Source organism: Tachysurus fulvidraco, chromosome 9 (assembly GCF_022655615.1).
Source record: "Tachysurus fulvidraco isolate hzauxx_2018 chromosome 9, HZAU_PFXX_2.0, whole genome shotgun sequence".
NCBI lineage: Eukaryota > Metazoa > Chordata > Actinopteri > Siluriformes > Bagridae > Tachysurus > Tachysurus fulvidraco.
The window spans coordinates 14,539,632-14,556,477 of NC_062526.1; the positions used below are offsets into that span (position 1 = coordinate 14,539,632).

The 16,846-nt window shown below is 39.8% G+C and overlaps 1 protein-coding gene across 3 annotated transcripts in view; it reads left to right on the forward strand.

The window, feature by feature from the left end:
• coro1ca (coronin, actin binding protein, 1Ca) overlaps positions 1-16,846 on the forward strand; it is a 37,133-nt gene that overhangs the window by 16,172 nt on the left and 4,115 nt on the right. For all 3 annotated transcript variants that reach the window (XM_027140733.2, XM_027140743.2, XM_027140752.2), the window contains exons 2-9: positions 3,007-3,203; positions 11,482-11,604; positions 13,018-13,147; positions 13,415-13,596; positions 13,730-13,849; positions 14,222-14,326; positions 14,750-14,895; positions 15,022-15,079. In XM_027140733.2, coding sequence (XP_026996534.2) covers positions 3,007-3,203; positions 11,482-11,604; positions 13,018-13,147; positions 13,415-13,596; positions 13,730-13,849; positions 14,222-14,326; positions 14,750-14,895; positions 15,022-15,079 — 1,061 coding nt within the window. The remainder of the gene's footprint in view (positions 1-3,006; positions 3,204-11,481; positions 11,605-13,017; positions 13,148-13,414; positions 13,597-13,729; positions 13,850-14,221; positions 14,327-14,749; positions 14,896-15,021; positions 15,080-16,846) is intronic.

Genomic DNA, 16,846 nt, shown 5'->3' on the forward strand with positions numbered 1-16,846 from the left:
GGTTTACTAGTATCAACTGACTTTCCTGTTTTGCCTTGGATTAGGTTGGAATTCTTGTGTGTCTTTCTCTTTCTGGTTCTCCGGGCAGGTACGAAGCCCTGATCAGATGCGGACCAAATCTGCCTGCTAAGAGAGCTTGATCAAAGTAGTACAGGGTAGTGTAGTTTGATCATAGTGAAAAAGGGACTTGACACTGAATCCAATTCTCTCTACTCGTTGTATGTGACTTGATATGATGCATTTTACATCCTTTATAGTGGACTACATTTCAAATAGAAATGACCAAATCAGTTGCTATGCAAAAGACATGATTCATGACCAGTTTGGGATTTCCTGGATTCTGAAATAGGAATTTCTCTTAAAGCATCTTTCACTTGGCAGGTCTTTACTTGGGACTTAAGGGATACTTTTAGAGTTACTACTAAATTCTAAATCCATGCAGCTACAATCTGGACTGAAAACTGCGTCTGGTACGTTTCCCTGTTCCGGAATGTAACAACCTAGTAACAACCTCTCAGTGCACAGTAAACGGTCAAAGCGAGATGGGAGCAGCAGAGGCAGCAGTTTGGCATGTGACCGCATGTGAAGGTTTTATCGGGAGACAAAGTCCACATTATCTGCCTGAGTCACATTGGCCACCACACCCACCAGCAGGAACCACTTCCTGTATTGGTGTCTCCCTTCCCCCTCCCCTTTGTGTCACTGGAACCAAGTGGAGTCCATATCCTCATTATTGACTGGGAACATTTATGGTGTTTAAATTGTAAAAGGTAATGTGTACCCATTTTGTACCCATCCCGAGGCATCCAGACACTGTACCAGCTCCCAACGTCCTCTGTGGGGCGAAGCCTTTGGACGTCCACTGAGCCGAGGCCGACTCTAAGAATCCTGAGAAATCTCCAGTTAGACTCTGTGATACTAAGGAGATCCGAAGTCCATGATCCTTACACCAATACAACATTTAACTGACTGTATATTGCAATCACACCCCCAGTGTCACCCATATGAGGATGGGCTCCTCTCAAGGTTTCTTCCTTTACCAATTTAAGGGAGTTTTTCCTTGCCACTGCTGCCTGAGTCAAGACTTGCTCATAGGGGATAAATACATACACATTGTGAACTATATATATCTAATAATAATCTAGAATTTTTTATTTGGTCAATTCTTTTACTTTTATTATTCGTCATTTCCTTTATCATTAATTATGTTTACCTTCTGCTCTATGTTTGTTCTGTAAAGCTGCTTTGAGACAATGTCTATTGTAAAAAGCACTATACAAATAAACTTGAATTGAATGTTTATCTGAAGCAACAGACAGCATGAGTTGAATTTTCTTTGGACTTTGGTTACATCTTGTTCACTAATGTGATTTTCTAGAATAAAAAGATGGACTTTTTTGACAGGAATTTACATCGAGCTAGTATTGGAAAAGGCAGTGTGTTCAGACACTAGCGTGTCTCTTCTGTGGGCACTAATCAAGCATCGCGTTAGTTCAGGCAGGCCACGCAGTAAGCTGCATCAGCTGCTAATCAGCTGTCCACAAGGTGCACCAATCCAGCACGACTTCCATATTTTCCCTCCTTTAAATCCTCGCCTTCGAGCGCACCTACGCATCGCCGCTGCTGCGATCCGACTCCTCCGGCCAGAACCTGTCGCCAGCGCCGATTAAATTCTTCACTTAAAAATTTCGCACCTCGTGCAATTTCGGTTCTGATTCTGAGCTGTAACGGGGGGTCTATTCATTCCCCAGCGCTGCCTCCCCGCCCCGTCCATGCATGCGAACGGACAGGCGCGTGGGAAAATTCTCCCAGAACAGAACCATTCCGCCAACACTAACTGTATGCTCGCTAACCTTCATTTACGAAGTGGTCCTGACTGAAATAAGTTTACTTTAAAAGCTGATATTTTTCAGGAGTAAACTTCCCTTGAAGTTGAGTTGGCTGGATTTTAGCGTTTTTATAAGTTAAAGTGGTCGTAATTTAAGTCTAGTGATTCTAGATGGGTCCACTTTCCGTTTGCTCCTGTTTGGTCCTTGAGCCAGCTTGTTAACCATGAACTGTTCAGTCAAAAATTTGTATAAATGGTAGTTTGAGTGGATGTGCCAATATATAAAGAATTAAAATGCTCCACATCATTTGACAGAACTGTTTCCCCATTGTATGGTGTCCATCTCTGAAAAGTGTAAATAAAAGTAATTTTGGTCATATGTTTGATTATCTTGAGTCACAGCTGTCCTGAGTTCCACAAAAGCATCTGGATACAGAACTGTTTCACTTCAGAAGCCAACGTGTAGTCTCCTTTAACATGCTTCTACCAAAGCATGATTCACTGGAATCAAATGTGTCCTGTATACGCGAGGACTGCTTATCGAGTTGTGGTTCTTCTGGTCCAGAATTTATATGACCTTCCATCAGACTTGTTTTCTCTGTTATACAACCATAAGCAGTGTGTGATACAATAATATATAGAGTACAGAATCAAAGTTTGTGAACCCTTATCCTACAATGGCACAGGTATGCTCACTATTGGTGGGTTCTAACCACACATTAGGTGTCATGTTCATCAATAATTGTTTAAAAACTACGTACTCCTGTGGAATATGGGATTTCATGGAAGTTCAGCCATTAGCATTTTTAACTACAACAGACAAAGGGTATAGACAAGGATAGCTGCTGTTCTTCTTGTAGTGTGTTTAGTTGTGTAGCTATAGATGTGCAGATGAGTTTTTCTTTGAAAAGCCATACAGTGTTCTAAGCAACTGACCATGCATGGAGGGAGGGCTTTATTGATCCTCGTGTGTACACCTGATTTAACATGTATAAGAGTTTTTGGAGAGGGCGAGAGGAGCTCCACACTTTCCGCCCAGACAGTACAGTTATGCTGTTTTGGGCCCAGTCAAGATTTTACCTTGAGATCTGGCAGTGAAAATGTTTTGGGTGTTTATGTTCACCATTTGTCTGCTTTCTACATGACCTTAGTGCTAATCTTTTTCTTTGCCTCTGCAGATATGAGACGGGTGGTGCGGCAAAGTAAGTTCCGGCACGTGTTCGGCCAGGCGGTGAAGAACGATCAGTGCTATGATGACATCAGGGTGTCCCGGGTTACGTGGGACAGCGCCTTTTGCGCAGTCAACCCCAGATTTGTTGCCATCATCGTGGAGGCCAGTGGTGGTGGAGCGTTCATGGTTCTGCCTCTTCAAAAGGTATTAATAATGTGCATTACAAAATTCTGATAGTTTGCCACAGTTTTGCAGAGATGGCTTCAAAGACGTGGTCAGGTACTAGGCAAATTCCATATGCTTGACTTCCAACTGCTTTTATCTTGCATTGCAGTACCAGCTTGTTAACAGCCAACATTATGGTGTGCTTTGGCTGTGTGTCTTAATGTACATGTATATTACATGTAGCACGAGTATATGTTTTACATTTGATGCTGATGCCAGAAACTCGAAAGCATCTTTATACACTGTCTCCATTAATAAGAGTAAGAAATATTGTAATGTTTGATGCTACCCTTGCTCCTCTTTATCTCCATCAGCACTTTTGAGAGCTGACCTCACTCTAACATGTACGGCATAACTCCAGAAACACACAGCATCTTGTTTTTGATTTGTAAAGGTTACATTGAGAAATACTTTAGTTTAAAAAAAAATAAAGCTCTTTATAAACTTTTCACTGTTCTTATTTAGTTAGTACACTAACTTTAAATCATTTAATTCTCCTATATTTTTTCTGCATCCACAAGGATTTTTCTGTGGGCTCTTCAGTTTCTGGTCACCTCAGATTGTGGCATGTTGTTTCTCACCATTTCATGAATGCATCAACATCAAATCATATCAGAAATAAAATTACACCTCTCGAGCTGTTTTGTAGGGATTGCTGATGGCATGTAGTCCTCCATGTTTGTTTTTCCTCACTTGCCCCTTGAGCTGCAGTCCCGATTGGTCCATGCTGGTGGTTAACGAGAGGACGGCTAATGTTAAACCTTTCTTTTTTTCTCTGAAAATGTGCTATGATCATACCGGAGTGTGGGAAATCAGATCCCTCTGCTCTGTGTCCTTTTTTATTTTCTTCTGGCAGAAATAGTATCCATTTGTGATCACTTTCTTCGACCTTTGTCCTCCAGAGCCACCGTATTGACATTTTTCTCTGCCTCAGCAGAAGGATTGTGACATCTGGCATCCTGTGATGTAAGTAGATCATGTGTCTTGTTCAGCAGCAAGACAAACCGGTCTACTGTGCAATACGAGTGACATGCCAGCAACATCATAAGGGATTCTTTAACCTCAGAGATTAATGTTCCTGGCCTCTTAAACCCCAGTGACCTTCTGCTGTCTGACCTGGGAAACCCGTTTAGCTTTACAAAGACACAGGATTGCTTACAGATGCACCTGATATTACTGTGGCCTTTATGCTTTTGTAGTGTAAACATTATACCCATGTTGTTGTTGACACTTGCCGTTAGCTCCCCTTACAGTTAGATGCAAAACTGGTCTCAGATCAGGGTAACAGGAAGCATCACTTTCAGAAATGTCACTGAGCAACCTGAATGTTTACAGGTCTGTGTAAAAGGCTCTTCAAAGTCATTTGAAGAATGCAAATTCAGAGTTAGACCTTATTTATTTTTCCCCTTGCCAAATGATAATTTGAATCCTTGAGGGGAGAAAAACCGCTAGTGTAAAACCCTTTTCCACTAAACTTCAGGTGTAACTTCAAAGTACAGCTGGTGTGAAATTAACTGGTCATCATTTTCTTGCTTTGACAAATCTAACTAGTTGTGTGCATGACAGCTTTAAAATAAGGAATGAAAAATTATTGAAAAAAATGTGTGAATCTGTGATGCAAATGGAGGAGTAACGATTTTACTGGTAATTGCAACTATGTGAAAAATAATAGGAATTAAATGTATGCACTTAAAAAACAATAATGCAGTAATGCAGTAGTGTGCTAAAGCAGTGTTACTGTTAGCACCCCAAAGTTCCATTAAATCATCTTACACCACATCGACTAAACACTTCAGACTTTTAATTTGCTTGTTTTGTAAAACGTAACTAGTTTCTAATTTAGTGGATGATGTGGAAATGTTTTAAGCTGGCCGTCTTGCCTTACAGCATGGGTGTGTTCAGTGTGTTTGCTTTGTGTCATGATTTTAAAGTGGAGACGGTGAGTAATGTTTTCCTGAACACAGCTACATATTCTGACAGATGGGTGTGTGTTTGGAGTTCTCTTTCTGGGAGCTCTTTTGGGCTGTTCTCCAGATGAATCTGGCTCTAAAAACAACATAAACTGCAGGTTGTTCTTTAATCTGCTGTGTGTCTGTCTCACATATGAGCCCATGAGTAAGTGTGTGCTGGTGTGGGAGTTGATGAGAGAGCATGCATGAACGTATGTATGTGTTTTTTGTGTAAGTCTAACCTTACAGCATGGTAATCAGTTCATCTGACTGCAGTGCTGTGGACTGGACAAAAAATGGCTCCTGGTATGAAGTTTTTTTTTCTTTGGGGGAGAGAAGCATGGTTGTAGTTTTGTATTTTCACTTTCTGATTTTAACATTTTGTTTGGCTTTTTTCTTTATGCTTGTATGTCGATGTGACCTGTGCTGAAGGAGTGGTCACATCTTGTTCAAACTTTCAGGAATGAGAAGCTTTTTTGAGAGAGCATTGGTTAGTGCAGGTCTGCCCTGCTGTTAACCCAATACTCTCTCACTCTCTCTGTGTGTGTGCATCTGTCTGGAGCCCATCTGGCCCTGCTGTCCTGCTCCCACTAGTCTTTCTGGCAAATCTTTTGTTCCCACATGTGCGTCCCAGGCCTTTGTCTGCAGCTTCTGTTCTGCTTCTCCAACTCACGCCTTCACACTCAGCGCCTCTCACTAGGAGACCTGCTGCTCTAAGCCTTATTCATTCCCAGTTTCTGCTTTTTAACATGCTTTAAATAAATTGCATAATAAAAACTTAGTGTCCATGTTTTAGATTTTCTACAAACTAGTGGCCGATTTAAACCTTTATTTTTTTTTTAAAGAATGTTTTGCTGGTTGGTGGATTATTTATTTATTTATGGTTGGGGTAGCTTTATGTTGGGATAGCTTTTTATAGCTTTTTGTAGTATTAAAACAGTCTACTATTGCCATATTGCTTAAGTGCAATAATGAACAGGTTTTATAGATCTTGAATGTGTGTGTGTGTGTGTGTAAAAGGCTGACTGTCATAACTCAGAAATGACTATCCTTTCTTTCTTTTTTACACACTATGTCCCTCATGTGTAACTCTGTGTGTTTAAATTGACGGAATCGCCACATTGTGCAAGACTGGCACTGGATTCACCTGCTCTAACTAATCCCATCCTTTCTTTCTCTCTGCATCTTCCTGCCCAAGTGTGATATATTCTCTCATTATCATATGAAGGAAACAGCAGGAGTTCCTCCGCTCTCTGCCCCTTTCTGCCGTCCTCTCTGCCGCTCATGCATTCCTGCTGTCCATTCAGACCATGAATGAAGCAGTGGGAGAAAACGCTTCACACCTCCATGGTCTTAACAGTTTTTATTTTTTCTACAATGAATCTCAGCATCTCTTGCTAATTATGCGCTGCTGATCGAGGCCCATCACTTTCCCTGAATCTGTACAAAATGCTTCTCAATGACCACATTTCACTGCACTGGTTGCAGATTTGTAGTGTGTAAGGTCAGTGTTATGGTTTCAGCTCTTCCTGCTGAGCCAGTAGAGAGGAAGAGGAAAATGGAAAGAGGATAAGAGACACATGAAGGCAGTGAAAGGAAATGACACCTCTGTTTGGTCAAGTCCTTAATATGTATCCTGTTTTGTGTATGTAAAATGTGCCTGAGGCTTATAGAAGATCCTGGCAAATATTTCTGCCAGAGGGCAAATATCAAAATGCAGTCGTGTGTGTGAGAGAGACAGAGAGTGACTGACTGCACGTGTCATTCTCATTCCCAATCTGTATTCCAGCAGCCTCTTCCTCCTTTTGGTCTTTGGAGGCCGCTGACTGCAGATTTTACCATATATGGTCATGCTTAGCTCCCTGCCTGTCACATTTCCAGCCCGGCTTTTTGCTGCCTTCCCATTGGCTGGGCTTCAGAGTAGTCAACAAATCAGAACCTTTAGATTCTCTGACTGGGATAAAAGGGTGCAGTTTGGGTTTTTTCTCTCCTTGTTTCTTTAAGTCAAGTGCTTCACTGTATCTGAATGGAGCTCTGCCCACTGTCCATGCAGGTCAATGGGAGACAAAGCACAAATTATTTAGTGTGTTTGAATCAAACATAGAGAAAAGAATACACAGCTCAAAAGACATTTCTCTCTCTCTCTCTCTCTCTCTCTCTCTCTCTCTCTCTCTCTCTGTCTGTCTGTCTGTCTGTCTCTCTCTGTCTGTCTGTCTGTCTCACATACGCACGCACACACACACACAAAACGCATTTCCTTTTCCCTGTGTGTGTGTAACACACTTGGTAGATATGATAAGAGTTCACTAGCCTCTGCAGTGCTTCATACTATAAAGATGAATTCCAGAGCAGCTTCCCACACTTATTTCTTAGGCTGCTCACCTGATTTGTCAATTAACTAGACAAATATTTTGTGAACATTCTGTCAATGTGACACAAATCAACAATAATAATACCAACAAAGTAAAAGTAAAGAACAAACAAAAGTAGAGAAATATATAGTAATTGTTCATGCATCATGCTTCTACAAACATTTTAAAAACAACAGCAATAATACATCACCAATAATACCAACAAAGCCAACACCACTGTTAACAAAGAATACCAACAATACCAACATCAAGAATACCACAAACTGCAGTAATAAAGATAAATGCATAGTAATCATCCTTATACATGCATTCAAAGAGACCATGGATCAATTTCTGCCCATCTTGTAACCGGAGATAGGGCCTCACCCGTTCGATGTTCCTTAGATGCTAGAATATAGATTGAGTAATGTTATTAATGTGCAGACAGTTCAGTCTACAAGTCCATGAGGATTTCTAATTACATTTTTGTCTTCTTCCTCTTTGCAGCAGACATGTATTTAAATATACTTTCGTTCGTTTAGTCAGCAATGTTGGACAGGCAGGTTTCCAGCTCCTCAACATTACTTACCTCAACTGATATACAGATATCGGTTCTTTTGTTGCTTCTTAACAATTTAACTCTTGTACATATACGTGTGCAAAGAAAATCCATCCAGAGAATTATCTGAAGCTACTCTAGGTTAGAAAACCGGATTAATGCAGCTGCAGAAAGACCAAGGGATGTTTTTAGAAAACAATTAAAAAAAATATCTAGTGGTCAATCCATTTTTTTTTTAAACTGTGCCAAAAGCTTAAATTCTGGTAACTTTGGAAGTCTTTTTTTCATTCTTTCTTACTTTTGTTCCTTCATTTGGTCTGTTCTCTGCTTGTTCTTTTGGTTCGTCTGCTCGTTCTTTCAGTCTGTCCTGCTGATTTCGCACTTCTGTCTGATCAGAAGGTGTTAATTAAAATGAGACATTCTAGCTGCAAGGCAAGTCAGGGGTTTATATTTATTATTTTGTTAATCACCATACAAACTCACACGGTGGAGGCTTGCATAGACGGATTTTGGAAATGTTTAACGGTTAACAGTGAAATTTATTTAGCAGTTTGGAAGAGTGAAACTAACTTTTACACACAGGTCCGAGTGTGTGTTGTGCTTTCTCTATAAATGGAAGTTTTGTTTTTGTCTGCCTTCATTTTACTTGTATAATTTTAAGAGAAGATAAAAGCTGAAGCTGCTGAGAGAATCATGTTTCTAGCTGTTTTGCACCTGTTTGACTACATTAGACACAATTTTAAGTGCATGAAAAAAGGCATAAAGCTTTTCTGTGGTTTAAAAGAAATATCAAAATTCCTACAAAATTATCGACCTCAGGGTGGTAACCACGTATAATGATGTGCCTCATAACCTGTGCTGCTGTTAGTTTTCTGTATCAGCACATCTTCAAGTGATTTCCTGTTTCCTGTAAACAGCTAGGGAGTTTAATAAGAATAATAATGTCTATTCTTATCTGAGCGATGATGGGATAAATGTTTATGATGACTGTTTTTTGTATGTTGACCAGACTTGCGAGTTACCTCACTTTACCTTATTTCTCCCTCCAATGGCCTCGTCCTGAACTCCTATATGAGTGTCATGTTTTTTTTTCTCACCTAAAGACTTGGCCATGAAGAATTTCTCAACTGTTTTCCGATCGTTAAATTGCTGAGCTATGACCCTGTGCTCTCTGCCTGAACCTGGCAAGCGGAATGTCGGAGTATGGTGATGTCTGTTACACGTGGTCTCTGTCTCTTTCAATGTAAAATCTTCTCATTTGGGAAGAGAAAATTTCACACTTTCATGTCCTGTGAAGCAGCCTCAAGTAGAACACTGCAATCAATAAGGAGTGGTTTGTTCAAGTTTTTGACTACAAATGAGCATTATGAATGGATGTTTGTTCTATTTTTCCTTTTTTAGGTTTATCAGCTACCTGTTTTTTTCCCCTCCCCTTGTAGGGGTTGTTTGTCAGTGCTGATGCTGTGAACCAGTTTTATTTAAAGACTGTGTGTTTTTTGCTTTAATTGTGGTACAGAATGTATAAAAGACCCAGCTCTTGAAAGCATTGTTCTTTGTACAGATCTGAAATCTTTTGTGGAGTTTCTCTTCTGTTAAGCTTAATCAGTTGTGTGTGTGTGTGTGTGTTGTGTGAAGCGGTATTTCATAAAGGCTGGAGTTTTAAGTAGAGCTAGGATTGGTGAAGATGTTATAATGCGTGAGGTGTGGCTTCTTTCTACAGTGGAGAAGAGACACACACACACACTTTCTCCTACAGCTGCTGAATGGCTAGTCACCTGCTCCTGCACTTTCACACCCATTGTTTCCCATGGGGTGAAAGCTTAAAAGGTCATGACCCAGCTCAACCAGAGGGTACTGATGTCATCTGGAAGTTGGTTGTTGGGGAGCAAAGCCAAAGACGTCCTTGCATTTGTTTGTGTGTGAGATCTTGCCTTGTTCTAAGCTGCATAGATTAGAAGTAAATAAAGAGTGGTGCTAGTTTTATTAGTAAAAAATACACCACAGGGTCCCAATATATCAGACAATGAACTGCACTGTTTTTCTTCAGAGGAGGAGTAATATGCCGCATTTGAAATCTGATCTCAAATTTTGATCCATATTGCTTTGATCTTTGTTCTATAACATCAGCTCTGGTTATTATTCAGAGCCAAGGTTTATATTAATGAACTTCTTTCTGTAATAATACAGACTATAATACACATCTGTTTGTGGCTTGTTCTAAAGTCATAGACTGAATTTCTAAAAACATTTTCATTAACAGAGTAAGCATACTGATGAAATGAAGCGATCTAGATGATGATGTTTTATGGTCTGTCAGCCAGCCCACATGGAAGAAAGTCTTTTGGATTGAAGCATTTATATTTTCCAGTTTCTCTAAAACATGACAAACTGTGGTTTTTTCCCCTCTCGTATCATGCCTATTTTCCAGTATTTTGTTAAAAGATTTGCACATCATTACTAACCACTGTCTCTCTCTATTTATTATTTAGAGTGTTAACTTTTCCCCCCTTAAAATTCTGTCTTGTCTTCACTGTCTTTTAAACTGTTAAAAGAAAAGACTTGTTAACTAGATTGCTTATAGAGTTAACTTATGGAAATTTGAAGCTAAAGTGCAGCTACACAGGCACATTTTTTTAGAGTAATTTTCCATCACACACAAGAAAAATGTTGATATTTTTTTTCATAATTTTATTTTTCCTTTACTGTTTTAAATTGTCAGAAGAATATACTTTTGCTAACCAGAGGGCCCTATATCCAGCCTTGCTGATGATTAGCCTCCGCTGTGTCCTATTGTTCTACAACAATACTGTCACGAACAAAACTTGAATGATGAGCGTATTGTGTGTAATTTCTCCGTAGAAACAGTATAATACAGATCATTTTACGCATTTTTTTTTAAATACCTGAGGAAAGTCCTGTGTTCACCCACATGCAGGTCCTCATGCGTTCACTATTGTAGATCTTGTTCACAAATGGTGCAGGAATGTGGGTTTGAGCTCATGCCACAGGAATGCCATCTGTAATTCAAGTGCTCAAAGCTGAGGATGAAAATCGACACAGGAGATGCAAATGTTGCTAGTCTTCCAGTTGCTAAAATCGTAAAAGATGCTATTACCTTTTTAATTTCTGCTGGTTGATTACCTTAAATACATCATCTTCAGTTTGACCCGAGAGACAGAGTGTCTCTGCTGTAGAATGAATTTCCTTTGTCATTGGCATGGAAATAATGCCGTAAAACATCCTGTATTTAAAAATTATGCCCGTACTAATATAAACCCGTAAATTTAATTACTTCACAAATGTATACTTTTTTTATAAATATAAATGTTTGTGATTTGACATTGGAGCTTAATCATGCTTTATATTCTCTCTCTCTGTACTTTAATTTTTTATTTTAGACGGGTCGTATAGATAAGTCCTACCCGACGGTATGTGGACACACAGGGCCTGTGTTGGACATCGACTGGTGTCCTCACAATGATCAGGTGATTGCCAGCGGCTCAGAGGACTGCACCATCATGGTATGAAATTTATTTATTTGTTTATTCTTTGGAAGTATTAAATCCAAATGCTTTTGGTTTGGTATATCTGATACAACAGCTACACACTCAAATTTCGAAGGCTGATGTGTTTAACCAACAACATAATCATTATTATTAGGTCAAAAGTGCAGAGGTGCCACTCACTTTCAGTTTATTTATTCTAGCATTATTTGAAGTCATTAATAGCAGTAGATGTGCCTTTGCAGTTCCTCACTTCCTGCTTGTTTGAAGTGGCTTGTAGGCTCGTAAAATGTTAGTAAACCAGCAGTGGACAAGCAGGGACCAGTCCAAACTAGGGGCCTTTGGGATGGTACTGTTCAAAACAATGGACTATGGATTGGTAAGGTGTTGGACTTCTGATTGGAAGGTTATGAATTCGAATCCCAGCACCACCAAACTGCCAATTCTGGGCCCCTGAGCAAGGCCCTTAACCCTCAATTGCTCATCGGAGCAACTGAGATAAATGTAAGTCACTCCAGATAAGGGCATGTGCCAAATGCCATAAATGGGATGAAACATAAGGTGAAGCTATGGTGTGGTGTGCATAAGCAGAATATAGAAGAAGGGATTATAAAAAGAAATAGTGAAATGGATATTTAAAGAAATTATTATATAGAGGTTTTTTAGAAAATGAAACCGAGGATAAATGAGAGATATGGTCCAAGAACTGTCTGTGTTGTTGTTATTGTTGCGCATTGGTATTCACTGGCCACCTGTGGAGCAAATTCATATTAATCCCTGATATGAGATCAAATATACATCATATTTTCAGGCCATTGAATGTGCACAAATATTGTATAAAAACTGTTCACAATACTGATCCATGGCTGAGCTTTCAGTGATTACATCAGTGGCAGATGCTTGCAGTTTGCTTCCCTCTAAAGGCTCAATAATGCAAATGCAAAGTCTAAACTTCTGATTCTTTACTCTTGTTGTAAAACTAAGATTAGTGATGTGGTGGTGTTTTTGTTTTTGTTTTTTTGCTTAATTTAGGTCTCTATTGGTTAAGTGGATTCGACATGTGAATGATTCGCCCATATTCACAAATCTCAGTATCTACAGTGACTTGAAACACAAACAGTGAATTTACAACCTCTTGCTAAAGCCATGATTTCATCTTTTGTCCCTACATATATTTAGTATTTAAGTAAGGGGGGGGGATACTATTGTAACTTTCATTCAAATTGTGATTTCTTTTGATTATTATTATTATTGCTAAACTCCACATTATTATAGCTTTGTTAAACTTTATTCAGTATTTAATTTTTTCCCATGTGTATTTACTAATTATTTGGAACTTAATGTTACTTATACTTTCTGCATTTTTGCCTTGCATCATTGCTGTCGTTAAAGTTTGAACTGTGTTAAACCGTGAATCTCATCTCATTTCAGGTTTGGCAGATCCCCGAGAACGGTTTGGTGACCCCTATGTCGGAGCCTGTGGTGGTACTGGAGGGCCACTCCAAAAGGGTGGGCATTATCACTTGGCACCCGACAGCCCGCAACATTCTGCTCAGTGCTGGTGAGTGACTGTGCTTTTGCCCTCCTTTCATGATTATAATTGTTCCTTACGGTCAAATTTTTCTTTGTTAAATTAAAAAAAAATGTTTTAAAGTTTTAAATTCTGGTTATTATTCAATTACATTTATGTAGCTCCATCCAAATTTGGAGGGGGAAAAAAAACTGTATAGACGTTGAACCTGTGTAACATTGTGTGTTTTGTTGGTACATGATATGAGAACAGTGTGGCAATTTATATAATATATATATATACTTTTTTTTAATTTAGGCTGTGATAATATGATCATGATCTGGAACGTGGGCGTGGGTGAGGCGCTCATCACGCTGGAGGACATGCACCCAGATGTCATCTTTAGTGCTTGCTGGAACCGCAATGGCAGTCTCATCTGCACGGCCTGCAAGGACAAGAAAGTGCGTGTTATTGACCCACGCAAGGGGGAGATTGTTGCGGTATGTGCGCGCACACACGCACACAAACATGGCTGCTTCATGTTACATTGTGCATACATACAAAGTGTGTACAGTCTTATCTGTGTGTAAGCAGGTTAACAATTGTGTATTTGTGTGTGTGTGTGTGTGGCAGGAGAGGGATAAGGCCCATGAGGGCGCAAGACCCATGAGAGCCATCTTCCTGTCTGATGGGAATGTCTTCACTACTGGCTTCAGCCGCATGAGCGAGAGGCAGCTCGCACTCTGGAACCCGGTACAGCTCTTTACACACTGACACACACACTTTACAGAAATGCCTCCTGGTCCACTTGTACAGACACCAAAATTTAGGTTAAAAATGAGTAAATAATAAATAAAAGTAATATAAACTTCATTTACTCGATTTAGGCTTTAAAGCAGTTGATATGTAAATGAGGGCGATGAAATAAGTGTACTGCAGCTTCTAAAACTCAAAATGGAGCAGCACAAGTGTTTGGGTTACTGAGTAATGCAGTGGAAAAAGGGGGGATCCAAGACAATGAGATTACGCTCTCTGTAAAAATCAAGAAATATAGCTTCTGTGTCATGATTTACATGGAGTTAAGTGTGTGTGATTTTTTTGTTTTGTGTTATTATTTTTAACTAGCAAAACATGGAAGAGCCGATTACAGTCCACGAAATGGACACGAGCAACGGAGTCCTCCTGCCTTTTTATGACCCTGACACCAACGTGGTGTACCTGTGCGGAAAGGTAAGCGCTAGATCGGATACATCTTCCTGAGTCCTAAGGCAGAATATAGTGTATTTTTTGTGTGGGTGTATCAGTGAATGAATGATTGTGTGCTGGCGAACGTAGGGTGTATGTGCGTGCATGTGTCAGTCGGGGTGTCTGTGTGGGTGGTAGTACTGTGGGTGGTAGAAATACATTGGAATTTCTTATTTTATCTTCTTTAAGGAAAACAATCAGTATTCGGGTGATGTGATTAGATGAAGTGGAGTTATAACCCCAATTCTTTTTCTTGTTAAAGCAGACCCTGTTCCTTGCTTGTGTCTGTGGAACATGCTACTTCCTCAGACCTGTGATTTGTTATGCTGATGTGGAAAATTAAACAGCGCCATCTAAATTCTGAGTCTCAAGCCTTTTTTTCGTTGTTTTGTTTTTCCTCTTCATCAGGGTGACAGCAGCATCCGTTACTTTGAGATCACTGACGAGGCACCATATGTGCATTATCTCAACACATTTTCCAGCAAGGAGCCGCAGAGGGGGATGGGATACATGCCCAAAAGAGGCCTGGACGTCAACAAGTGTGAGATCGCCAGGTGAGGGGAAAGCAGCAACTTTTTCCCTGTGTTGTGTGCGTGCATGAGAGAGAATGTCCAGTAGGTGGCAGCAAATATCTTTTCGTATTGCTTTTGCAGTATAACTAAAAATTTTGTGTTTTTCAGATTTTACAAGCTGCATGAGAGGAAGTGTGAGCCTATCATTATGACTGTGCCAAGAAAGGTGAGTCAACAACAGTTGTGTGGAAAAACAGTCTTCACTTCCTCACACTATATAAGTGGAATCTCCTGTGTAGTATTGTTTACCCAGTAACCAAAAATGACAATATTGGAGATTCACAGGTTTGCACATACACTGTATATATATTAAAACGTATCTGCTCATTACACACACACATGCAGTTCTCAAACTGTTGCACACAACTGTACAGAATGTCTTTTGAAGCCTTTCTCTTCACTGGAACTAAGAGAATCTGTGTACCAGCATGACAATGCCCCTGTGCACAAAGCTCTATGAAGACATTGTGTGGTAATGTTGTGTTCTGAACTCAAGTGTCCTGCACAGAGCCCTGACTCTGTCTCAACCCCACTGAACACCTTTGGGATAAATTGTAATGCCTAGTTTGTGACTGAAATGAACACAAATCACCACAGTCACACTTCACACTCTAGTGGCAAGCAAAGTAGGGCGATTAAATCTGAATGTTCAACAAGCGCAAAGGGGGTTTGCTGATGTTAGTCTGGTGTCTGTACATTCCATTTATTCCGACTCCTTGATGTGATTAATGAAAGAATTTTAATTAAATATAAATACCAAATGCAGTGTTTGATTGGCAAAAATGAGTTTAGTTAGTAAACCTAACTAAACCAAGCTTAACTAAACCTATTTGTCCACCCGGCAACTACAATTAAAAAAAAAATAAAAATCTGCTCGTTTCTGGTGCCCATGCTCCTTATTTGTCTACCTTTTTTTTTGTGAAGTTTTGCCACTAGAAGGTGGAGACTTTTTTCAGGTTGTTTGTGCATCCGTTAATTTTAACTTGTCAGCGATTGAGTGAATGGCCGCATCCAGCGTTAGTTTTTTTATTTATTTATTTATTTTACCTGAGTCAAGGTCACAGCAAGAAAAAAGATTTTTCTTCATTAGCTTTGTAAGAAATAAAAAATGTGTGAAAATAAGACGATGAGGGTGAAGATCTTAATGAAGAACAAGACGTTTATTCCAGTATAGCAGTGACAAAATACATTAAGTACTTTTGGGTTCATCAGAGTCAGTAAGAACCCCGGACAAATCATGCTCAAGCATTTTATACTGTTTTCCCTTTTTGTAGTTTAAATGAGGTTCCGCTTTGAATGTGTATTGAGCGTAAGAACTGAGTGTCCCCCAAATGTCTGGGTCACACCTTGTTGTCTAGTGGGATGTCTATAAATGTTAATCATGGTCATCTACACCTTGGCTTGGTATTGTTACAATTATCAACCAAATGGTCACTTTAAATGGTACTCGTGGTCATGTAGACCCTTTGTTAGTGGTGAGCCTTGATGTCCTGCTGCCACTCGCATACTAACGATTGAATCAAGTTTATTCATTTAAAGTTCTAAACTCATTACCTTATGATACGTAAGCCTTTTTAGGAATGAGCTCTTTTCAATGTGTATTTTGGAGTGGAATCTGGGTGCATGTATCTGTAATTTCTTACAGCTTCCTTCCGGTTTGTATAGAATAGAACGGGGCATAGAAGCCTATATTATTATATACATTATAGCACAGAGGAATTCTTTTCCTTCACATACCCCAACTGAGGAGGTTGGGGTCAGAGTGCAGGGGAAGCTATGATACAGCGCCCCTGGAGCAGGGAGGGTTGAGGGCCTTGCTCAAGGGTCCAACAGTGGCAGCCTGGCTGTGCTGGGCCTTGAACCCCGATCCTCCGATCAACAACCCAGAGCCTTAACCAGTTGTGTCACAAAAAAAGGTTGATTTGTTGGTGGT